Genomic DNA, 24,708 nt, shown 5'->3' with positions numbered 1-24,708 from the left:
TTCCCAATATGTGTCAGGCAATGTTTCTACCCTTATGGGACGTAGTGTCCAGACTTATGGGCAAACAGGCGTACAGATAAACAATTATGAAACAATTCATTAGGTAGATAGCTATAGGTACCAAGTGCAATAAAAATGACAAGGACGGAAGAGTTAATTCCCCAGGGGGTTAGGGAGACCTGGGATATTATCATTGGCTCTTTAGGGTTACGGTGAGGGCTTTGGCAGGAAGGGCAAGAGAGCCTGTGAGAAAGTGTGGAATGAAGGCTGGCAGCCTGCAGGGCAGCAGTGTGGGATGGCTTGGTGGCGGGCAGAAGATGAGCCTGGAAAGAAGGACAGGAGCCATGCCGTGCATGAGCTCCGCTGAGGGCGAAGGACTTCTTCTGGGGCTTCCGGGGCTCTCTCTGAAGGTAGAAGGATTTCTAGCAAAAAGTTACATGGGCAGATGTGTATTTTAGGGCCAGCTTCTAGCACCACTGAGGAAGATGAATTCGCATCGGGCAGAAGGAGAGCAGGAGAGTGGGTGAGAGAAACCATCAGAGGACCGTTACAAAAGCGCCAAGAAGCAATTGATGGCCTGGGCTGGAGGCAGATGAGAGGTGGGAGTGGACGGAAAAAAGACACTGAGAGACATTAGGAAATGCACTCAGTGGAACCCGGGGCAGCCCTCGCATGAGTGTCGGTGTCCCGGGAGCAGAGGCGGGGGTTTGGAATGTAGGACCGTGCTCAGGTAGCCAGCCTAGGCGACTCCGTGCAGGATGACACCCACACCCTCCACCTGCGAAGTCAAGGACAGAAGCCGATTTGAGAAGAGCGGGGATTGGGAGGATATCAGGCCAGAATATGCAGAGTTGAGTGGCGTGCATGACAGCCAAGTGGAGTCGTCCAGCTCAAGTCAGGAGAGAGACCCCGGGCTCCGACTAACGGATTGGATCCCTGTTTTTGTGGCTCATGGGATGTCTATTCAAAGCATCCTGTACCCCAGTTCAAGAGAATCTTATAACACACATTTGTTCACAACCTTCACTGCCTCTGTGATACGGGGAAAAGTCCCACGTCCTTATGCCTGCCCACTACGGGCCCTTGGGAAGGACAAGGCAGTGCTACAGAATGGCCATTGCCCCCCTTCCGCCTCTAACTCTGGGGAGAAAATTTCCTTTATAGCCCATCCTAGGAGGACACATTCAGGGAGAGGAGTTGACAAAATGGGCGACGGACCAACAAGCAAGTTCCGCACCGTCAGCTCAGAGCCCAGCTCAGGGCTCGATCCCATAAACCGCGAGCCCGTGACCTGAGCTGAAATCAAGAGCCGGACGCTTAACCAACTAAGCCACTCAGGCGCCAGAACCCTGCAACTGATCTCGAAGAAACTACCACTCATGGATTTTTAACAGTGAGCCAATGAAAAAGAGCACAATGTTCTAAAAAGGCTGTTAAAACACACGTCTCCTTACCAAATATCTATCTTCACAACTTTCCTGTACTTCAACCAAAGACACCTATTCCCACAGATTTGCAATGCAGAAGTAGATGCAAGAATCCAGCTCTCTTTTAGCAAGCTGGACACTAATGAGATTTGCAAAAATTAAAACAATAAAACACATTATTTTTTGGTTTTTTGAAAGATATAGTTACTTTTCATAAAAAGTGGGTTATTTGTGTTCATGTCTAATGGCTTTATTTCTGTGGTTTTAAAGTGAATTGGGGGCACCTGGGTGGCTCAGTCGGTTAAACGTCTGACTCTTGATTTTGGCTCAGGTCATGATCTCATGGTTAGTGGGATTGAACCTCACATTGGGCTGGGTGCTGACGGCAAGGAGCCTGCTTGGGATTCTGTCTCCCTCTCTCTCTGCCCCTCTCTCATCTCTCTCTCAAAATAAATAAAAATAAAAACTTTAAAAAAATAAAATAAAATGTATTAGGGGGCACCTGGGTGGCTCAGTCAGTTAAGCGTCCAACCCTTGATCTCAGCTCAGGTCTTGATCTCAGAGTTGTGAGTTTAAGCCCTGTGTTAGCCTTCATGTTGGGTGCAAAGCACACTTAAAAAAAATTTTTTTTTACTTAAAAATAAAAACAATGAATGAATACAGAATTTTAAATTTCTCACTTTTAATTTCTAATACAATAAATATCAACGACTTAACCCATGTGAATAAATACAGAACCTTAATCATTTTCAAGAGTGTCAAGGAGCCCTGAGACTACTGTTCTGGAGAACCGCCAGGCCACACAATGGAGGAAGTCATCAGTTTGGGTCTCCAGTCCAGCCACATATGTTCCTCCCTTGCTCCGGCTCCCATGTTGCCTAGAAGGTTCTCCCCTCTCTCCCCTTAGTGAATTTCATGGCATTCTTCAGGGCTCAGCTCAAGGTCATGATCCCTGGAAGCACTGTCTACTCTCTCCTCTGTTAGAGCTCCTTAGTCACACCTTGTTGCGTCTAGAACCCTGTCTCACCTAATGCTGTTTATCTCTACAACTGGGACGTATCACACCCTCCCCCCCAGGAACCCAGCTGCGCTGGAATGAGCCCCCGCAGGTGTGTTAACTGAGTAACCAACCAGACCAGTTGGCACTGTGCCCTCAGATCTGTGCTAAACCCTGAGACACGCACTGGAGCTTGATTAAAGACAAAGATGGTGGATGTTCATAAATTCCGGCTGGAGGAGCTTACTCTCAGAGAAGCAAGCTGAGGACAGTCATTTTTCTTGAGATGGAACACACAGAGTAAGAGGTGGCTGTTTGGAAGGAATTCGACAGTTCCGTCTGACTTAGGAGAAATCTGAACTGTAGGGTATCTTCTCTTTCAGTCGTGTTTAAAAGGAGTGGTATTTGATTAAATATAGTTCATAGTAATTTGCAATCAGAATCTCAATTATCTGAGCCTGGTTGGAGGCAGCCAACCACAGAGGCCAACGGTTCTGAGGAAGTCCCACCTCGGCTACAGTCTTCATCCTCCATGAGTTAGTGTGCAACCCTGGGCACCTGTCTGAATTCCAGTTCCTCATCTGTAAACCATACAAAAGAATACATACCCTGTAGGTAGCTGGAGCGATCAGATGAAATATTACTTTGACCTCGTGCACAGGCATGTTAAAAAGGTTTCGGCTTCCTCGCTTCCCTTCCCTTCTGTCTGCCCAGCCCCTCGTTGAAATTGAAGTCTCTAATTAGTGGGTTCTGCATGCACTTGTGATGTTGTTTGTATCTTCACTTGGCAAATTCAGAGGAAGTGTAACAAAATGATTCAAGGATCCTGAGAATTGGGTCCAAATAGTGAGATTGTACTGGACACGAAAAGAAAATCTTTAGAAATTGACTTTGGAGAACTTTTTGTATTTGTTTTTTATTTGAGAGAAAGAGAGCAAATGGAGAAGGGGCAGAGAGAGAGAGAGAGAGAGAGAGAGAGAGAGAAATCCAAGCAGGCTCTGTGCTGCCAGCACAGAGCCGGATGCAGGGCTGAGACTCATGAATCGTGAGATCATGACCTGAGCTGAAATCAAGAGTTGGATGTTTAACCCACTGAGCCACCCAGGCGCCCCAACCTGTTTTTGTTTTCATTCAGGTTTTAACTCCACATCTTCATCTTACACAGTCTCTCCCAGCTGCCCTGATCTACAAGTTTCTTTATTTTCTCTGAGGCTCTAAAATGTGTACAGTCTACACTACACAATTTATCCCTTAGTGGGATATCATCTCATTGACAACCAAGATTCTTCAACTAAAGTAGAAGAACGTGATGTGTTCTGTGTCCCAGTAGACTGCATGTGTACATGGAAAAATGCGTGTGAACCATCATCCATCCAGCTATCCATGTGTCCATTTGTCCACCCATCCACTTATCCATCCATCCATCCATTTGTGTGTCTATCCAACCATCCATCCATCCATCCATCCATCCATGTGTCTATCTATCTATCTATCCATCCATCCATCCATTCATCATCCATCCTTCCATTCATTCATTATACAGATACTTTTAAATAGCACCTAATAGGTGCCTAGCTAGGTATAGGACTCTGGCTGATACTAAGATAAATAAAACATGATTCCAGACTACAAGGAATGAAAAAGAAACTATATAAATGGATCTTCTCATCACAAAAAGATAATTGCTATCATATTTTACATTAAAAAACAAACTAAGGCAATATCAGGAGTCACGGAAGTAAGGGGACTTATTTGACAGCTATACTGATAGAGAGACAAAGTAGAATCCAAAGTAGATGTAGGATGACTCTCAGCTTCTGGCCTTGTCACATGGGTGAGTCATGGTGTCACTGGCTCATCAAGACTGACTGAGGTTGAACAGGGTCAGGGGCCATAGGACATAGGGCACAGGTGCTTATTACATGGATAGCACATACAGCAGAAGAAGGGGAGCCATGATCTGTTTCAGAGGAATGCTATTTTTAATAATAATGGTGTCATTACGTATCGAGTGTCTCTAATGTGTCCGGTATTTATGTATGTTCTCTCCTTGAACGTCCTCAACAACCCAACATTTTTCTAATATGAAATGGGAGAGCATCAAAGGCATAAATCTCCTGCCATAAGTCAAGGTAAGTGCAGGAGTCTGTGTACCTCCCCAACCTGCACTTGAGGGGACACTGACTTCAACATAGGCCCATGAGTCGGCTACAAGAGTAGGGCCAAAGCATACAACCCCCCTTTCTAAGGGAAGAGGTCACAGTCTTCATGGGACATCCATGTGACTTTAGAAAGTTAGAGAATTAAGAAGATAAATATTCCAAATGAGGAGAAAGCTTTGACCAAGAGTAATCAAATACCCTGGTCCCACATTCAGCGGCCAGACCCCAGAAAGGGCAGTGGTGGGAATTTGGGGTCCCTCCATACACGAACGGCTTCTCCCCATTTACCCCTGTGAAGTCCCTGTCCTGCCTCTCCCTGTAACCCTCTGCTTCAGCACCCACTGCTTTCTCCTCAGGCAGGAAGTTAAAGTGAGCAACTTCCTCCCAAGAGGTGCTTCTGATGGAAAGGCCACATCTCTAGAGGGCCTGGGAGGAAGGAAGGGGCTGAAGCTTTCTCTGAAGAGTAGAACCTTCTTCCATGAGCCCGAGACTCCAGGCACCCTCAAGGACAAACCATAAAGAAATCAAAGAAGCTATGGTCAAGCCACAGTCCACATGAACAGCATCACTCCCTACCTTAGCTAGTGTCACCTTTTAAGCAAAAGAGGCACAGGGCTTTGCAAAGATCCCTGTGCTTTGGAAAAATACCAGGAGGTCTCACCTCCATGGTTCAATGATGTCTACTCCTGAGCTCTTGGTTCCTTCTCCAGGGACATCCTGGCATTTGGGGGCATGGCGAAGCCTCCCATACAGGACTTTATAGACCCCAGGCTCTGGTTGGAGGGGCTGGAGGGCTCCCCCACTGTTCTGTAGAGCCATGAGCTGACTTCACTGCATAAAAGATCAGAGCCACCCAAACAGGCAGCGGCCAGACCTCCCTGGGTGACATGGAGCCCCATCTGTGTCTGCTGACAGGAATCACATGTGGGGGTGTCTCCGCCAGACTTCCCCTCCAGAACACGGGGAGTAGGGCACACCCCACACCTGCTAACCCGCCATGCACCTTGCAAGCTCTTCTTCCTCACATGCTCCTTCAAGAAACGATTTTGCCGTGTCCCTGGGCTGTGAGTAAGGTCCAGATCATTTGGGGCCACCGCTTACCCCCCAGGGTGTGTGGACATCACTCACCTGTCCCCTTGTTCTCAGAAGCCTCCTTGAAAGTCCACAGTCCCTGTGTGTATTTCACTGCTATGTGTATAAGGCTGACTCCAGAGAGGTCCTTTTATTTCTCAACTGGTAAATTCATTATGAAATAATCCTTGGAGAGATACAGGCCACTGGTTTTCTGCAATTTGCAACACCACAATTTAACTTGTGTTGAAAGCTGAGCCTTTTGGTCCTCTTGTCTTAGAAGTATATTAATATTTCCGTGACCTTTACTAGATGGCAGTTGAGACATATTCTTTTAAATAGCAAAACCCAGAAAACCAATAACCTAAAAACATATTACTGACCCTCATTTGATGAGCAAATTAGGAGAGATAAGTCTTTTCCTAAAGGAAAGAGAAAGTCAAGGGAACCTGTAAAGTTTAAGTAGAATGATTATAGATACATGGATGGGATGGATGGATGGATGGATGGATGGATAGATGGGTAGGTGATAGATTAGACAGCTAGTAGATAGATAGATAGATAGATAGATAGATAGATAGATAGATAATAGATGCACTTATGGATGGATGGATGGATGGGTAGGTGATAGATTAGATAGCTAGTAGATAGATAGATAGATAGATGATAGATGCACTTATGGATGGATGGATGGATGGATGGATGGACAGATAAACAGATGGGTGGGTGGGTGGATGGATGGATGGATGGATGGATAAACGGACAGATGCATGGGTGGGTAGATAGATAGATAGATAGATAGATAGATTCCAATATTTTCATACAAGGATTCAGATTCTGATTTGCTGTAGCACTTTAAATACCTTTAAATTCTAGATTATTTTAGGTAATTTACTTGAGTTTTTAAAGGATTATACATTTAGTGTGTATCTAGATGACAATAAAGGTGAGAGCAGAAAGCCATCTGTCAGAGTGCCAGGCAGTTGTATTGCCACGGGGCATGCTAGCTTGAGCATGTCACTGGCTTTGAGGCTGAATGCCCCTCCATTTGCATTGGTGTTTGTCATGGCGGTTAGTACCTCATAGGTCCAAATCTGCCCTCGAAACATGGTCGATGTTTAGAACCGTGAACCTCCTCCCAAGTCGTTGAGTGCCAGCATTTTCTCCCACCAGGTCCACGTTGTGGGCAGAGTCCAGTGTAAAGTGGATGGAAGCCCCTAGAGCTGAGCCCAAGTGGAGGCCACACCACCCAGAATAACGGAGAACAGAGAGGACAGAAGGACTGTTGTTCCCTTAGAAACCAGTCTGCATCCTCCCCCTCTGGCATCAAAAGCAGTTGTGGATCTTGCCCTCTTAGTCTTCCTCCAATGTCTGAATGCGGCGTCTGCCATGGCTCACAGTGGCCTCATAGCCATCTCAGGAAGGACCCACAAGACCCCTGGCTCGAAGCGCAGTGACTTAGTAACCCTCTCAGGGAAGATTTTTGCTGCCTTTGTCATCTTAAGTAATTGAGTATACTCAAGTGGCCCTAAACCATTAAATGCTGGCGGTGTTTACCCAACATGCCAGTTTGGGTTTGGACTCTCTCATCTGCAGAAATTATGCCACATGGTTCCAGGACCTCCTCTTTCCAGTTCATCTGACTGGGTTTTCCCTGGCCCTGCTTTGACCTGCCCGGAAGCTCCCAACCCTGCCTGGGGGCCTGCCTAGACCTGGATCACCCCCCCTCCCAACATCGATCTTCCCTGCAGACCCCCTGGACACTTCCTGCCAAGGACCTTACGACCCCGGGGACCCCGCACCGGCCCCCTCTGAACCCCCCAGCACATTGACGAGCCTCCTCTATGTTGTATCTTGTGGCGCTGCCTACAAAAGACACATGAAAACAGTCTGCCAACACTGGAAACATAGATTTCTACTGACACTTCATGGCTTTTATGTCCAAAGTGTGAAAGCGAGGCGGTAAAGCTGTTTTCATTTACGGTTGACAAAGTAGAAGATGTGGGGTTTGCCCCGGAGACCCACTCTGGGTGGGCGGCACAGGAAAGCAGCCTCTTCCTGTTCATCATGACCAGCGGGTCCCGTGAACAGGGCGGCACGACCTTTCAGTGTTGGTTTTTGCTAGAGTGTGAGGAACCAGCTTTGAAAGATGGGATGTGCTCTGCAGAGGGCACTTGTGAGCACGTTCAAAACCAGCCAGAAGGAAAACATACAAGTGCTTCAAGAAGACCGCAGTAGAGCATCTAGATAGAAAGCACAAGGATTTGCCGTGAACACAAAGTCAGGAAAATGGGTCTGTCGGGCTGCTGTCCTTTTCTTCTCAGAAGCTGTGGCTCGGGGCAGGGAGGGGTCACCTGGAAAGTGTGGGAGCTGAGACTTGGAGCCCATTCAGGCTGATTCTGAAACCTTCTTCACTGAGACTGAAATGAGAAAACACCGCCTTCGAAGCAGATGTTTAGAAAATTGATGCTGGGGCGCCTGGGTGGCTCAGTTGGCTAAGCTCAGGTCATGATCTCACGGTTTGTGAGTTCAATCCACAAGTCGAGCTCTGCGCTGGCAGCGAGGACCCTGCTTGGGATTCTCTCTCTTTCTCTCTCTCTCCCTCTCTCCCTGCCCTTCCCCACACACTCTCTCAAAATAAATAAATTAACTTTAAAAAACAAATTAATTAAAATTAAAATTGAAAATTGATCCTGAAAATATGTTTTGCAGAGAAACACACTGGTCCCTTAGTTAATTGTAACTATTTATTTATTTACTTTTTTAATATTTGTATTTTGAGAGAGAGAGAGAGAGACAGAGTGTGAGTGGGGGAGGGGCAGAGAGAGAAGGAGACACAGAATCCAAAGGGGGCTCCAAGCTCTGATCTCCGAGCCCGACACGGGGCCAGACCTCATGACCTGAGAGATCATAACCTGAGCCCAAGACCGACGCTTAACCTACTGAGCCACCCAGGCACCCCAGTTAATTGTAACTATTTAGCAGGTTTCTTCTTTAGCGGTGTATTGATTATAATGCAGAACTCTGTGATTCCCAGAGATGAGAATAATTCGGTCTGGCCTAGACTAAAGGGAACAAGTAGAGCTCATTTAGAAAATTTTCATTTAGGGGTGCCTAGGTGGCTCAGTCGGTTACGCATTCAGCTCTTGGTCTCTGCTCAGGTCATGATCTCATGGTTTTGTGGCTTCTAGCCCCACATCAGGCTCCTCTGGGCTGACATCGCAGAGCCTGCCTGGGATTCTCTCTCTCCCTCTCTCTCTCTGCCCCTCCCCCCCCCCCACTCCCACTGTCTCTTTCAAAATAAATAAACTTAAAAATGTTTTTAAAAAGAAAATTTTCATTTATTACAACATAATCCTGGGTGGTCAGTTTAGGCCTCCACCAGGTAATCGGCACCTCTCCTGGTGACAACCTCCTCCCAGCAGCATCAGGGCGGGAGGGTGATGGACCACGAAGACAGTGGGGTAGTTTTCACTGCACTGCCCAGGCGTGGGTTTTCCTTCCATGGGTCAGTGCTCCCTCTGGTGCGGGGAAACACTAACGAGAAACACGTTAAGCATGTCTAATGTGATCTGTGACCTATCGATTTCCCCCAAGGGTTAGGCATCTCCTAATATCAGGGGGATCTTATAATCGAAACAGGAAAATCTGAAACTCTGTGGTGAGGGGAAAAAGCAGGTACGGAGTCAGGTTCTCAGACGGCAGCACGTCCCAGAATGACTCAGGAGGCTCCTTCGGCTCTCGGTTTTGAACGTGGAACCCTGACTTGAGTTTGTCAGCATCTCTGAGTTAATCTACTGATTGAATTCGGCCTTGGGCTTCCTGGCAGACATGGGAAAATGGAAGCACTTTCCATTTTAGCATTTTCCATTTAGGGTAACTATGTAATTTCACACCTACCTATATGACAAACCACCAAATTTTAGAAAAGGTTGGGGTAGGTGGCTTACATAATTCTCCTACTCGGACACCAGTTCTGCAGGAGGGACAAATATCTTCCTGGTACTAAATTCATAAAGGAAAAATTCTCACAGTTTCTGTTTTAAGGGGTTTTGGAGAGTTTTAGGGATAGGGTCTTACAACTTTTCAAATTTTCCAGTTTTAAAGAAACACATGTCACTACAACAGTATAAAAATACAGAATTACTACTAATGTGTTTTACATCTCCCCACATTATTCTGCATAGCCATTTGAAATGAAAATGAGATAATTAAATATGTACTATTGTAAAATATGCTTTTAAAATTATTTATTACTGTTTATTTATGAGAGAGAGAGAGAGAGCGTGAGCGGGGGAGAGGCAGAGAGAGAGAGAGAGAGAGAGAGAGAGAATTCAAGCAGGCTCCAAGCTGTCAGCACAAAGCCCAACGTGGGGCTCAGACCATGGACCGCAAGACCATGACCTGAACTGAAATCAAGTGTCGGATGCTTAAATGACTGAGCCACCCAGGCGCCCTTCTGTAAAATCTGCTTTTTACAGGTACCAATAATTGCATGTATATCTTTCCATGATAATATAGACGTCCACTATCTTTTAAACACATATATTTAGTTTATTCATGTAGCACAATTTATTAAATTTTCTCCCAATTGGTATTAAGTTGTTTCTAATTCTTCTCTGTCATAAGTTGCCACACTTTCAATTTCTTTATATAAACATATTTACTCACTGGCGTAATTACTTGCTTGACAAAATCCTAAAAGGAAAATTGCTGAGTTTGAACCTTGGCCACTTGGAAAACTCTGGAAACATCTTGCCGAGGGCCCTCTGGAGAGGGGCTTAGCTTTGTCAAATCCTACTTACAGAAAACAAAGCTATGGGTCTTTTCTTACCAGTACTGATCCGTGGGTGGAAAATGAAATACCACATTTCTCTAATACTCCTGAAGGGTCAATATTTCTTTGTCCATTGGCCATTTATATTTCTTTTCTTCTTACTGTTTACTTATTTTGAGAGGGAGAGAGAGTGTGTGAGCAGGAGAGGGGCAGAGAGAGAGGGAGAGAGAGAATCCCAAGCAGGCTCCATACTGTCAGCGCAGAGCCTGACGTGGGGCTCAATCCCACAAACCGTGAGATCATGACCTGAGCCAAAATCAAGAGTCTGACGCTTGGTTGACTGAGCCACCCAGGCACCCCGCCATTTATAGTTGTTATTTTTTTAATGTACTTGTTAATGTCTTTTGCCTTGGTTGCCTTGTTTCTATTGGTGTAGTCTTTTTCATTCCCCAAACATGGACTGTTTTTACAGTGAGGATATGAAATTTTGTCTGACATATTTTGTCAACAAGTTTTTCTTAAAAAGATTTTGGTGTTGTTTTTTTAAGTTAAAGTAGTTATTTTTTTTCTTCATAATTTCTGGCTTCAGTGGTCTTTGGAAAAATTTTCCTCCACCTAATAAACCAATTCTCCTGAAATTCCAGGTAATCTGAGGCTGTAAATTACCCATTTGAAGCTCTATTTTTGATTTATGGGTGCAACTTACTTTTGACTTACGGGTGGGACCTGGATGGATCTATTTTTCTGTTTTGATTCTATGTAGTTGTCTCAATATCATCTATCCAAACAAATATATCCTGTACTCGGGGGGTTAACATAATTTCTTTATCCATTTGTTTCTAGATTTCCTCTCCTCTATCATGGGTATCATACTTTTCATATTATCGAGCTTGAGTAATGTATTTATAATAGTTTATAATTGTCATATCTTTTTCTTCTAAAATATGCATTTTAGCATGCATTTTCTGTTATGGGTGAAAGATTTAAAATTTTTTGAACATTCTCTGCCACCTAAGTTTTATGGAAACTTTAAGGTTCTCTGTGTTTGGTCCATCCCTGGGGATAGATAAAAGCCAAGAGAGTAATGTAGGGCATCCTGTGCTGTAAGGAAGGGAGCCAAGGGAAATGGCTCATCTAAGCAGGTGTAGATATGTTGGCTCCCAGTGCATCAGAATAATCCAAGACCAGAGTTCAGATCTTGAAGAGCAGGTGACTATCCCTGAAGCCATTGCCCTTGATTTTTATGAGTTTCCACTGAACTCTGACCAGGGAAACCCAAATAATACAACTTACCCTCACAAGCACAGGCCAGGAGTTTCTAGCAGCTGGTATTTCTATGTCGGCCTGGGATTCTAGATCTGTGGTGAGCAGGATTTTAATTGTCTTCATGAGAAAGCAGACTGAGCTAGTTTTTGTGCAAACAGAAGTGCTTCCTCGTCTCTCGTGCTGGCTGTTGCCTGAAGATGCTGTGGACAAAGCCAGCATCGTTCTAGAAGCAGCTTGGAAGGTGCTTGGCGCTCTGATAGGTGTCCGGTTACCTGCACTGTAGAGGATGGAAATGGTTATCGTAGCCTGCAGAATGCCAAGATCAGGTGCCACTGGTGCTCTGCCATAGAAAAGCCCAGAAGAACAAACAGGTGCCTCAGACTTTGAGCGATAACGCCTCCTGACAAAGTGGCCTGCCAGGGATGTTTACCACAGAACGTAATCTCTGATACCTGCATTAATCTATTTCCTGGACAGGGCTAATCCTTCCCATTTGTGTTTGGGTGAGAATCTTCCAGAGATGAAGATTTCTGTTTTGGTCTGATTTTTTTTTTTTTTCAAACAGAATTGCTTGTTCTGAGAATAATTAGGCCACGAGATTAGGTTCAGGTGAAGTCATTCCTTTTCTGTGAAAGCAAGTCAACTTCCCAGGACAAATGGACGCGTGCCTTCCTGCCTGTTCTGGAAGGAATGGCAGCTCATACAGAGGGTCTGGGGAGCCAACATCCAGATCTGTAGAGGTCGACTGAGGCAATACCCCATCCCCAAACAAAAACAGCCAATTTTGCCCTTTTTCAAAGGAATGAGCAGAGCTTATACATGTTTGCTTGACATGCTATCTCTTGGAAGCCCTTGGAAGAAGAAAGCAGGAAGAAACCCTGAAAAATCCTTCTGAAAAGCCTAGGAACATATAGGAACATAGGGTGAACTCCCCCCCCCCCCGCCTTTTTTCTGTTTCTGTTTGTTTCATCAAGTAGCAAGGTATTTGTAAAATGCCTGCTGCGGGGGGTTGTGGGGTCAAATGAGCTAAGATTTGAGAGAGCACGTTATAAACTCTTGACAGGACCTATGGATATGGGTAGGCAGATATAAATAAACTTTACATGTATACCAGTAAAACTACATTTGGGAGGGTGGAGGGGTCCTGTATGGCCCACATTCACCCTTGAGTGATTCTGGAGCTGGTGCTCTGTCTGGCCAAGGTCCACACACTGACCCTAAAGTAGATGGGACTGGTCACTTCTGTCCCTTGGGCCTCATGGAGCCTGCGGGGATGCTTTTTTTCTTTTTATTTTTCTTTATAAATGTTTTTTCTTTTTGCATTTTATTTATTTTTGATAGAGAGAGACAGAGCACAAGTTGGGGAGGGCAGAGAGAGAGGGAGACACAGAATTGGAAGCAGGCTCCAGGCTCTGAGCTATCAGCACAGAGCCCGATGTGGGGCTCGAACTCACAAACCACGAGATCATGACCTGAGCCGAAGTCAGACGCTTAACCAACTGAGCCACCCAGGTGCCCCTGCTTCTTTTTTCCTGAAAGAGAAATACAACAGCCAGGCAAGGGATGGTTCTGTCCTTTATCCTAGATCTTGCCCCTGTGTGATGCCCTCTATGGAAGGAACACCCCCACTTTCTCTCCCAGCCACTCAGTTTTCCCATTCAGAACATATGGGGTTTTGATTGGATAGTCTATGGTAACCAACTTTGTGATCTATGCTCTACAGTTACAATCACTGCATTAACTTGGTCAAGACATGAACCCTCTAGGTAGGCCTGGCATTCCAACTCTAAAGAGGAATCTTCTAGAAATAGAACCATTGCTACTGATGGCTTCCTGAAAACCTTGGCTGCCGTCATGGAGTGCTGGCATTCCAAGCCCTGGTCAGGCAAGGAACTGAGGTTGGGGTCCAGGACACTCTGCCTCAGGCAGAAAAGAACACTGGATTTCATCAGACCTCTACAGACACACCCAGAACATGCCTGGGTTTTTTTTATTTCCCCATTGCACCATGCACAGTGCCTCCCCAAGGCTGAAGATTGTAAGTCCCATTCAGAGGGCAGGCATTTGTCAGTAGCCTACACTTTCCTTGTCCTTCTTATTGAAGGGATTGTAGGGTTTTACAGTTGTGACCATTCGAGACAGCGGTGCCTGGTGATGGAAGAGGTCAACAGCCATTTCTTTCCGTAAGATGCTGTCACAGGGTGGCAGGGGAAAAAAAAAAAGAAAGAAAATGACCCATACGATAAACATAAAAACACATAACCTTATCTATTTTCCAGTGAGACACATGTTCAGGGTGGAGAATGAGGGTCAGGAGAGCACACGGAGACTGGGAATGATTCATCCTTGTGTGCATCGTTTCATTTATTTCCTTTATTTGCCTTCGGTTTCATTTATTGCATTATGTACATAGCATTGCAATCAGTTTCATCGACTGAAAGTCTACTCTGTGCCTAGAATTACAGTAGGCGCTAAGAATATAGAAAATGTAGTCAAAAGGAAGTAATCAAAAGTTACAGCACGAAGCTTCTGTGTGGGTGAGGCTGGGACAACGGGAACAGAGAGGAAGAGTCACCTCTCTGGGCTGGGGAAGGAAGTCCTCCCCACCTTCCCCTCCCACAGTCTATGTCAGGGAGGAGTTAAGTGGGTTGTGATGAAAGCAGGCTGGTAGATGAAGAAGGGGTACAGGGAGAGCGGCGTGGGAGGGCACAGGTCTCGTGGGGAGAGGCTCAGGGCAGGGTGGGACCGGCCACACGCAGGGCTGGGATTCGGTTTCCCCCTGCCAGCGGGGTTAAGCTGACTGCTCTCACAGGACATGCTCAACCTCACATGTGTCTTCGTTGGCTCATTTACCCAGCGGGAAAAATGCTCTCTGTGTTGCAAGAATTGAAAGAAGATAACTAAATACGTAGAACGCTACACAAACAACGCTTTCCCAATCACTGTTCATGCCCAGAGGTGGTCTTCCCAGGGTGGACACAGGCCATGCTAACTCTCTTGAATGACTGCATACAGCCAGGGTCACTTTTGCTGCCGTTTGAATCACACACACACACACACACACACACACACACAGAATGCGGTGTTCATACGTGGCAAAAGTTACAGAGCGCACAGCAACTCAACCCAAAGTGGCTTTTTAAAACACGCTATGATAGGGGTACCTGGGTGGCTCAGTCGGTTGAGCGTCCGACTTCAGCTCAGGTCACAATCTCACGGTTCGTGAGTTTGAGCCCTGCGACAGGCTCTGGGCTGATGGCTCAGAGCCTGGAGCCTGCTTCCGATTCTGTGTCTCCCTCTCTCTCTGCCCCTCCCCCATTCATGCTCTGTCTCTCTCTGTCTCAAAAATAAATAAACGTTAAAAAAAATTTTTTTTTAAACATGCTATGATTATCGCGAAATCATGGTTTTTTATTGTGTCGTGGAAAATGGCTGCTGGGGTGCAAACTCAAGCTTCTGTGAAGGTGGCCTTGCGGCATGAGGGAACGCACAGGGGACACTGCCCTGTGATGGAAGCGGCAGGCAGGAGAAGCCCCTGTGTGCTTTTTCATGCTCTCCGAATGGGAGATTCACAACCCCTGTCTCATCCACCCCTGCGCTCTCCCGCACTTCAGTCTCGTCCACTCCTCTCCCTCCTTTCTGTTCTGCGTCTCATCTCAATATCACTCTAAAATGCAACTGGGGGCCTGTACACCTGGCTCAAAACCTGTTACCGGGACCACATGGACGTCAGCCCCTTGGCATTGGCATTCAAGGCCTAGCTCACTTAATCCCAACCCAGCACAATGGTCTCCCACCGGGAACTCTGCACCATGAGGGGTGCACGGCCCCTCCTCTCCTGGTGGTCTTAACCAGCCTGCTGTCTGGGGGCAGGTGCATTTTGGTTGACAGGTGATGTCTGCATGCAGACTGCAGGAGCATGAGGGAGAGTGGGTGGGGAGGGTGTGGGAGGCAGACTGGAAAGGGAGACTAGGTGTTTCCCTCCGAAAGAAGCTTAGAAGTGAGAGGAAGGAGGGCAGAGAAATGTCTGCTCAGAGAGGACATCTTTGATTTCTACAGCACAGAGGTGGCTGGGGTGGGGGGTGGGGCGGGGGTGGGGGGAGGGGGTGAGGGGGTGGAGGAAGAAGCTGGGGTGGGGAGTGGTGGCTGGGTTTCTCCTCAAGCAAGAGTGGGGGGGCAGGGCTAGAGAGGGCCAAGCGCTCCGAGGGAAGGATGAAGCTTTTGGAAGAAAGAACTCGTCTTGGAGAGGGAAGGAGATGGAGGCCCTGGTGGGAGAAAAGGCTCTGATGTGGGAGTGGGGGAGAGGCCAGGGGACCGGCTCGCCTGGGGGTGGGCTGCAGGCGCCCACGGGGCAGCGGCAGAGGTGGGCTCCAGGCCGGCAGGGAGGGTGCATGCCGGAGCCGGGGTCCAGGAATGCCCAGCACGTGCCCGTGTGCATGCAGCCTCTCAGAAACAACAGAAAAGACGCAGAGGGTCAGGCAGACGCCATCAGGAGGAAGTCAGCTCACTCAGTTCTCAAGATACTCATCAGAGACCTGACCGGGACTCGCACTTCCACAAGAAAGTTCTAGCAAAGTTACAGGACATATGGTGTCACAAAATTGAGAGGACATATTTCATGACGGAGAATCTCCAAGGTCCGGTTTTCTCTGATCACGGGTGCCTCCTCATGTTACAGAATGATTTCTATCTTCATTTATTTATTTTTATTTTTTCAATGCTTATTTATTTATTTTGGGGGGGGAAGGGGGGAGAGAGAGAGAGAGAGAGAGAGAGACAGAGAGAGAGAGAATCTCAAGCAGGCTCTACACAGTCAGTGCAGAGCCTGACATGGGGCTTGAGCAGAGATCAAGAGTCAGATGCTTAACCTACTGAGCCACCCGGCACCCCAGAGAGTGCTTTGTAAAATCTGAGCACCCCACCGCTTCCTCACTGCCAAGCCCCAGTGCCTGCAGGTGCAGCCATTAGGGGTGGGCACAGGGATGGAGATTTGGGCACCTGGCCCAACAGGAGTTGGTCGCTTCCTTGTCACCCTTGGGTGCTGCCTCTGTGTCTCCAGAGCCTCTGTGAACCCCAAGAATAAGAACCCCAGAGAAGCTGCCTCGGAGGGTCCTCGGTCCCCACTCTGAGGCAGCAAGATGACAGTGGTGTGTGTGCAGGATATGGGGGGCGAGTGTGGGGGCTTCCCGGGGGGTCAGCAAGGGGCCTAAACCTGGGCTGGAGGGTGTGGCCGAAGACTCAAGTTCTTTTCTCAAGTAGGAACAGCAGTAGTAACATTAGCAACAGCAGGAGCAGCACTGGTAACACTAGAAATAGTCATAACAGTAGCAGTAACAGTGGAGGATGTTTTCCACTTAGAAATACAGGTTTCAGGGCACCTGGGTGGGTCAGTCGGCTAAGCGTCTGACTTCAGCTTGGGTCATGATCTCCTAGTTTGCGAGTTCGAGCCCCCCGTCATGCTCTGTGCTGACAACTCAGAGCCTGGAGCCTGCTTCCGATTCTGTATCTCCGTCTCTGTCTGCCCCTCCCCTGCTCATGCTCTGTGTCTCTCTGTCTCTCAATGGTAAATAAACATTTTAAAAAAATAAAAAAAGAAATACAGACTTCTTTGGGACATAGTAGAACACTGGACAGCTAGATCCTGTGGCTGTGGAAACATGCTATACCAACAGGGCGTCAGGGATGCGGCCCGAGACGTTTGGGGAGAGAAGGTGGATCCTGAAGGAAGAAGGCAAGAGATGAATAAGGTTGGCATTGCCCTGGGAAAACATCATCAGGCCTCTCCTCCATCATTAACCGCTCAGACACGGTGTGTTTTTCCAGCCTTCTGGGAGCTACGTCTTTACGACAGACATTAGGATGCATTTAATTGTGCCATTGCTTCCTTGGGCCCTTCAATGAAATAAAATTACACTAATTGTCTCAATTTCTGTCAGTCCTGCCTTTGCGACTGGACCTGTGACCTTTGAAAATGTGTCTTGAGAGAAAACTGGTTGGATGCAAAACACTAGCCTAGAAAGCCAATGTCCTCCTTCAAAATGCATCTCGTCAGATGGCCCAGAGCCTAAGCAATCAGCAAACCCAGAATTTAGATCAGTTGAGGAAGCCCTGTGTCAGCAGGCACGTCCCCCTCTTAGTCCCTGCCTGAGGAACCGGGTCCTGTGCACAGGGTGTGGAATGATCTGGGTGCCTCAGACACAGGGCCACACGAGGCTCTCCTGTGGTCCACAGTTGCGTAGTGAGGGCCTTTGTGTGTGGGATCCCTGGAGGAAGCCAGCCTTGCCACACGCAGCCTTGCCCCCCAAATATCTATGAGACCAAGGGCCCTCATCCAAAGTAACCCTTCCTCCATGAAGCCTTCCTAGAATTCGCCTAGAACCTTGTGTCTGCCTCCCTTTCCTCACCCGTAAAACGGGAAAACAAGAGCATCTTCCTCACAGGCTTTCTGGGTTGGGGAGGTGGGTCAGTTAAGCGCAAAGCACTTGGGTAGCCTGGTGGAGAGGAAGAGCTCACCCACGTCAGGGACACGATTGTGGTGACACTTGTCATTCTCGGACTCCAGCGGTGTGTTTCTTGCTCACCGCTAGCCCGTGAGCTCCATGCAAACTGGGTCTAACTCCTGTGACTTCCTGGGGACTAGCACACAGCCATACCAACTGCCCACCTGGGCCCAGGAGTCCCTTTACCCTTGCTGCCTTTCAGAACAGGTAAGAAACCCGGGAGGACACCCACCTGAGGGTCACCTCCTCAGAAAGCCCTCTCTGACCGCTGAGCTAAATCAGCACCCTGTCCAGGCACTGGCTACGGCGTCTCCCCACCTTTTCTCCTTCACTGCACTTGCTGAAATCATCTTATTCCCCCAGTGACTTGTGGGCGTCTGTGCCCTCCGTCGGTCACACCGGCACATAAGGTCCTGAAAGCGAGCCTCGTGTCTGTTCAGCCCGTGCGCTCAGTGCCTCGAACAGCGCCTGGGCCCAGAGCAGATGCCCAATAAATGTTTGCTAAGACCAAAAGGAGAAAAGGCACCCTCTGGGGGGTAGCGAGGGAGCACCGCCTCCCTCCGCCTCCAGGATGCACAGGGACCTACTGGGGTAGTTTATTTCTTTGCAGGAGCCAGCGACTGGACCTGGTTAAGACCTCTGAGTTTGCATTTTTCAAAACCGTCATCTTGTTTGTGAGGCCGGGACTTCCATCAAATGTTTTCAAATTTGAGTCATAACGAGCAGCAGCGCGCAGCTCCTCTCGGGCAGCTCCGAATGATGGGGTCGGCGATAACCTTCTATCTAACGTCTCCGGCTTTCAATTTGCGAAACGGTGTTTAAAACTGTATGTCGACTTTCGACAGAATGTTGTCTCTTCTGAAACGGAAGGCGGCGATTCGGGGGAAGCGAACGTGCGTCTCATGGGGTGTGTTCCATGCACCCAGGCGTGTTCCGGTGTCGATGCAGGAGGGTCGTGTGTGTGCAAAGCTGTGAGTCCAAGAGGCAGGCCTGCTGTTTACCTAACACGGTGGAGTGTCTTCCTACGGGGCTCCTTTTCGCCACCACAGCAGGGAAATGAACTCTTCTGTCTTTTGGATTTGACACCCTGATGTAAATTTGCTCTTTGTAGTTAATTGTTCTTTAGCGGAACGACCATAATGAGGACCCTCCCCCGCCCCGCCCGGAGTCTCTGAACGCCCTGAGTGATGGGACTTAATACTCACCGGTGCACTCCTGAGTCTGGCGATGGCGCCGTTGATGGAATATCAGAATTTGCTGGGTGGCTGGCTGTGAAATGAACCTTACCGGTGTATCCTGGAATATTGGCAGAGCTGAAGGAAAGAGTTAAAAGGGAGGGGGAGAGAGGGAATGAAAACAGGCATTTGTGAACGAGTCCTTGTCACCAGCACCCACGTAGAAAGGTGCAAAGGAAGGTGCTGGAAATCGGGCCGGCAAACAGGAAATGCTGACTTGGAGATGCCCCAATAGTGGCCCTACTCTAGGACCGTAGAAACTTCTTTCCAGCCGTGTTTTCCTAGTCTTTGAACTGGCATGTATTTTACAGACGTGATTCACGGCTGAGCTGTCTCCCGTTGAAGGCAGACGTTGGTTCTTTGCAGGACAGCCAACCTGTGCCCCACACGTGACTCTGTCGTGCTGACTCCAGCACTAGGAGACACATGACCGTGATTTGAAAATAATATGTTCTTGTCGCTATTATACTGCATTCCCGATTTCATGTAATTTCGTTTTCTTTAATTTATGTTGAGAGAGAGGGTGAGTGAGCAGGGGAGGGGCAGAGAGAAAGGGAGAGAGAGAATCCCAAGCAGGCTCTGAGCTGCCAGCGCAGAGCCTGATGTGGGGCTTGAACTCACGATCCCTGACTTCATGACCTGAGCTGAAGTCAGACGCTTAACCGGCTGGGCCACCCAGGTGCCCCTACACACAAGTGCCTTTAAGTAAATTATTTGCTGAGGGAGAGGTGAGGCTGGAGCGGGGCTGTGTGGGTTTAGTTCCCCCCTGCTGCTTAAGACCTGTGGCCTTGGCCTCAGGAGCGAGGGACAACAGGGAATTTAAACTGTATTTCAAGGGGGCGCCTGGGTGGCTCAGTTGGTTAAGCGTCCAACATAAGCTCAGGTCATGGTCTCACGGTTCATGAGTTCAAGCCCCGCGTCAGGCTCTGTGCTGTCAGTCTGTACTTAGACTCAGTCTGTACTGAGTCTGTACTTAGATCCTCTGTCCCTCTCTCTCTGCCCCTCCTCCACTTGTGTTCTCTGTCTCTCGCAAAAATAAATAAAACATTTGAAAAATAAATACATAAACTGTATTTCAAGGAGCAAGAACCTACTGTGTGCAAACCTTGGCTCTCACTCAAACATGATCTTTGTGGACTCGAGTTCCGAGCATCCTTTCAGGGCTTAAAGGGAGGGAGGACGATCACCACCGCTGATGTGCTGGGAGCAGGGACAGGGCCAGACAACAGGTTGCCCTTCTGCTCACTCAGCGGCTGGCGTTTCCCATCCCTGGGCCACTCCTTTGAGAGTATGACAGGATGTTGGCGCGGTCCCTCATTCTAGATGGACGCACAGACGCAATGCAATGCCGAGCCTCTGTCCCGGTCAAGGGAGCGGTTCCTCCGGGCGCATTGCTTGCATCTGGGGCCTTCCCACAAACCCAATCAACCAAAGGAGATGTCCAGGAACCATTTGCCTGAGGAAAAATTTTCAAAGCACGGGGCTTCAGGGACGTTGTTTCTTACAGTGGCAGGGGAGGGGGCAGACGGCGGAGAGGGGGCGGCGACGCAGGTGTGTGCCCGAGGGTCAGGGCCCAGATTCGAACCCGGGGAATCGGCCCATCGGCTCGCAGGTCTGGACCGGAGACGTGATCTCTCGGTGCCTTAGTGCCTCCGCCACGAGAGGGGGTGAGGATGCCAGCTATAGATGTGTTTGGTGGGGACGAGGTAGCGGTTCCCACTGCAGATGCTGGGTGTCCCCCCCAACCCCTGGACGTGGGTCGTGGTGTGGCCCCTTGGTATCTCCCCTCTAACAGAGTGAAGGGAATTTACGTCGATGGCAATAGCAGAAGAAACCGTACACGTTACTGGATCCTGGGAGACTAGGTAAATGAGGTGATGGAAAAGCACGGGGACCCAGGCCTCCCTTCCAAGCCTGACGTGCCCCTTAACCAACTGTGAGACTTTCCTCCAGCGAGGGAAGCCCTCCAGCCCGGTCACCTGCAGCAGGGATAGGACACCATTCACCTCTTTAAGGCTCCTCCGGGATTCAAGGGATTCAATGAATGTGAAAGCAACCAGAGGATCTTCAGCACTTAGGTGGGGCTCAACTCATTTCAGTTGAAATACAAGATTTTAAAGCAATGAGAAATTTCTAAAATAGGAGCCCGGTAGGTGGAGCCTATGAGGTTTATCCAGCAGAGGCCAGCTATATAGATGTTCAGACAGTGGTTTCCAAATGTCCCCACATACTGGAAACTCACGGGGATTTTTCAAAGGTACCCATGCCTGACTCCCAGCCCCCAGACGTTCTGATTTCACTGGTGCGGGTGGAGGGGGAGGGCGGGAGGTGACTTGGGAATCAGGATCTTCAAAATCTGTCTAGATAATTCTAGATAAGCTGTGCATGGAGGTTTGGAAATCCCTATTTCAGAGTTGCATTTTCAGGTCTGTTGGAGGGACTTGGGTGATCAAATCAGTGCTGCCAAATTCTAGGAAGTGCCCTTTAGGATTTGCTGGAATTTTCTTCAAGAGTAGCTGTATGTCAGGGAGAGGTAGCAAAAACCGAGGCAGAATTATTCATGCGTACGTCTTTCCCCCAAACCTTCTTTAAAGCTTCCATGCATGTTACAGAGGAAATCCCCTTCCTCTGTGTGAGATATTTTTTCCACTGCCCCTAAAAACACCTGCAGAATTGAAATGCCTCTAAAGTCATAGCCCTTCCATTAGAGCAGTTAAGAAGTCAAAGATGGAAGGGAACGGTTTTGTCAATCGAAAGAAGAACTTGATAGAAAACATCATACAGCTATACGTGCCTTGTGGCGCACGGGTTATTGACGCCAAGTGGTATTAGACATTACATTATAATAATGACATAATGTTACGTTACATCACATCCAATAACAACAAACCATGAGCCAGGAGGCTAAATTAAAGAGAAGCCGCTTAGGCTTAAGAAAAGAATTCAGCTGCTCAATACACTGCCAAATATTTGAAAACGAAAGTCCTCACCCACTCCGCTTCTAAATCTGCTCAAATTGCCCCTTTTCAGGGATATCACAAGGGGACTTTTTTCCCACCTTGAGTGCCACATGTTGACCTTCTGGCAAGAATAGAGTCGCCTCCGGGGGACCCGGCCCTGCTGCTGACAGGTGACATGATTTTCTAGGGGCAGGAGACATCTATTCAAGGTGCTACACTATGCAGGCTTTCGCGTGGACTTCTGGGTTGGTTCCACGTTCAAAGACCCCCTTCCGCCACTTAGGGAAAGCAGAGAAAAGCAGGAACTCATTTAAAAATAAGAGAAGTAGAGGGGCGCCTGGGGGGCTCAGGTCATGATCTCACAGTTCGTGAATTCGAGCCCCGCGTCGGGCCCTGTGCTGACGGCTCGGAGCCTGGAGCCTGCTTCGGATTCTGTGTCTCCCTCTCTCTCTGCCCCTCCCGCCTTGTGCTCTGTCTCTCTCTCTCTCGTTCTTAAAACTAAATAAACATTTAAAAAAATCAAAAAAGAATAAAAATAAGAGAAGTCTTCATTTTTTTATCTTTCTCCACAACTTCTGGTCCTTTAAACACCTTCTTCCGTACCCCGGAATAAGCCTGGATTTTGTCCATTAACGGGCACATGTGAAGAAATTATTGCCTAAGTTTGCAACTAACTGCTTTGGCTCAACCTGGCATGATAAAATACAAATTAAATAATTTTAGAACGTAAGGAATTTAGTGAGCCCCTTAGAAAAGAAAGCACAGATGGTGTGTAATTAAAAGTTAAACAGGAAATAAAGAAAACGCAGGGACAGCGTGTTGTATGTGGCACACAGGCAGGGTGTATGTGGGTTGGGATTTCAGCACGCAGACAGCTTCTTCCCCGTCCACAGACAGGACCAAAGCCCTGTGAGCGCGTGCTGTGTCCCAGCCACTGTTTTAAATGCTTGTGCAAACGGACTTAATTCTCGCCAGACCCTGCGTTGTGGATCCTAAGGATCATGCCTATCGTATGGATGCTGAAAGTGAGGTTTTAGAGAAAGTCTAAGTCCCGGGTCGTAGCAGGTGGCAGAACCAGCTGGACCCAGGAGCCCCGGACAGATTGCTGGGAGATGCCCCTGTGCCCTCACACCCAGGGCCCCCAGCCCAGGCGGGACAGCTCAGCTTCCTTCCGCTGCTGGGCATTTATTCAGGGTGTGGGTGCACGTTCAAGTTCAAATTGATCCGACAATCTTGCCCTGAGAGCCGTTCTGTGTCAGGCACACATCCAGGCAGAAATCAACCAGGCCCATTCCTGATGGCTTTCGCATCAATGAGAACACTTTTAATGCACATGTAGAGGTTGGAAAAACCCGAGTGGGGCAAAGACCACCGATGAAAAGTAAGGCGGGGGTGGGGGTTCGTGTGAGAGGGAGACAGAAGGCAGCACAGGGTCAGAGGTCAGAGAGGCTGGCCGTGAACTTCAGGGCCGCCCCTCCCAGCCATGTGACCTTGGACCACTGAACTGAAGCTCTCTGAGCCACACTGCGCTGTGGTCAGGGGACTGTAGCTCCCCTGTAGGGGGCGGGGCACGGTGCAGCAGGAGGGGCAGAGGCTGGGCAGGGTCAAGGCTGGGCCCTCAGGGAGGGCTGAGAGAAGGCGGCTGAAGGACCAGGATCATTTTGGTCACGGGGCCGTGTTTCTCAGAGCGTAACACGTCATGGCCCCAAGATCTGTTCAGCAACTGTAGGTTTATCATTATCCTCGTCAAGTGCCTATACTTGTTCTTTCTCTGGTCTTCGAATCTCTCCAAATGGAAGCAGACACAGAAACAGCCGGAAGGCTTCGTTTGTCCACAGGCTGGAGCCCCGGAACAGCTACTTCCCCGGAGGCAGAGGGCGTGTCCTTGTGGGAAGAAGGCCCCCCCCCACCCCCGGAGCTCGCCCGGGGGGGTGGGGGGTGAGAAGGATCTGCTCTTGGCCCCTCCCAAGATGACTGACCTGTGGCTTTTTCACATCCTGCACTCAGGCCTCGGCCTCCTCATCTGTGAAATGGGGAGAGAACCTGTTGGCACACCTCTGGCCTCCCCACACTAGTTTGAAAATCAAATGAGAGCGTAGACGGGAAAGCCCTCCGAAAAGGCAGAAGTGTCGGCTGGCCAGCGTAAGGAACTACTATTCATAGCCCCATTCTCTAACCTGGATTGTGGTAAGGCTTTGGGGGTTTTTTGTTTGTTAAAGGTGCCACACGCCACGGCAACGGGCAGGAAGGCACCACCCCCCCCCCCCCATACACACACCCTCTTCCATGTCAGACCTTGGCCAGCACCTGCCT

General features: G+C 48.5%; 1 protein-coding gene across 2 annotated transcripts in view; it reads right to left on the bottom strand.

Annotated features, from left to right (window-relative positions):
• Positions 1 to 7,567: 7,567 nt before the first annotated feature.
• The window catches only part of SPATA48 (spermatogenesis associated 48), a 58,494-nt gene continuing 41,353 nt past the window's right edge, over positions 7,568 to 24,708 (bottom strand). Inside the window, exons 8-10 of one of the 2 annotated variants that reach the window (XM_049641265.1) lie at positions 19,406 to 19,513; positions 11,728 to 11,977; positions 7,568 to 7,900 (exon numbers count right to left, since the gene is read on the bottom strand). In XM_049641265.1, coding sequence (XP_049497222.1) covers positions 7,844 to 7,900; positions 11,728 to 11,977; positions 19,406 to 19,513 — 415 coding nt within the window. In that variant the 3' untranslated portion in view covers positions 7,568 to 7,843. Of the gene's footprint in view, positions 7,901 to 11,727; positions 11,978 to 13,655; positions 13,892 to 19,405; positions 19,514 to 24,708 lie in introns of those variants that run through there. The other variant, XM_049641266.1, reaches the window with a different exon arrangement.

This window comes from Panthera uncia, chromosome A2 (genome assembly GCF_023721935.1).
Source record: "Panthera uncia isolate 11264 chromosome A2, Puncia_PCG_1.0, whole genome shotgun sequence".
NCBI lineage: Eukaryota > Metazoa > Chordata > Mammalia > Carnivora > Felidae > Panthera > Panthera uncia.
This window is presented reverse-complemented; position numbering and strand designations above follow the sequence as displayed.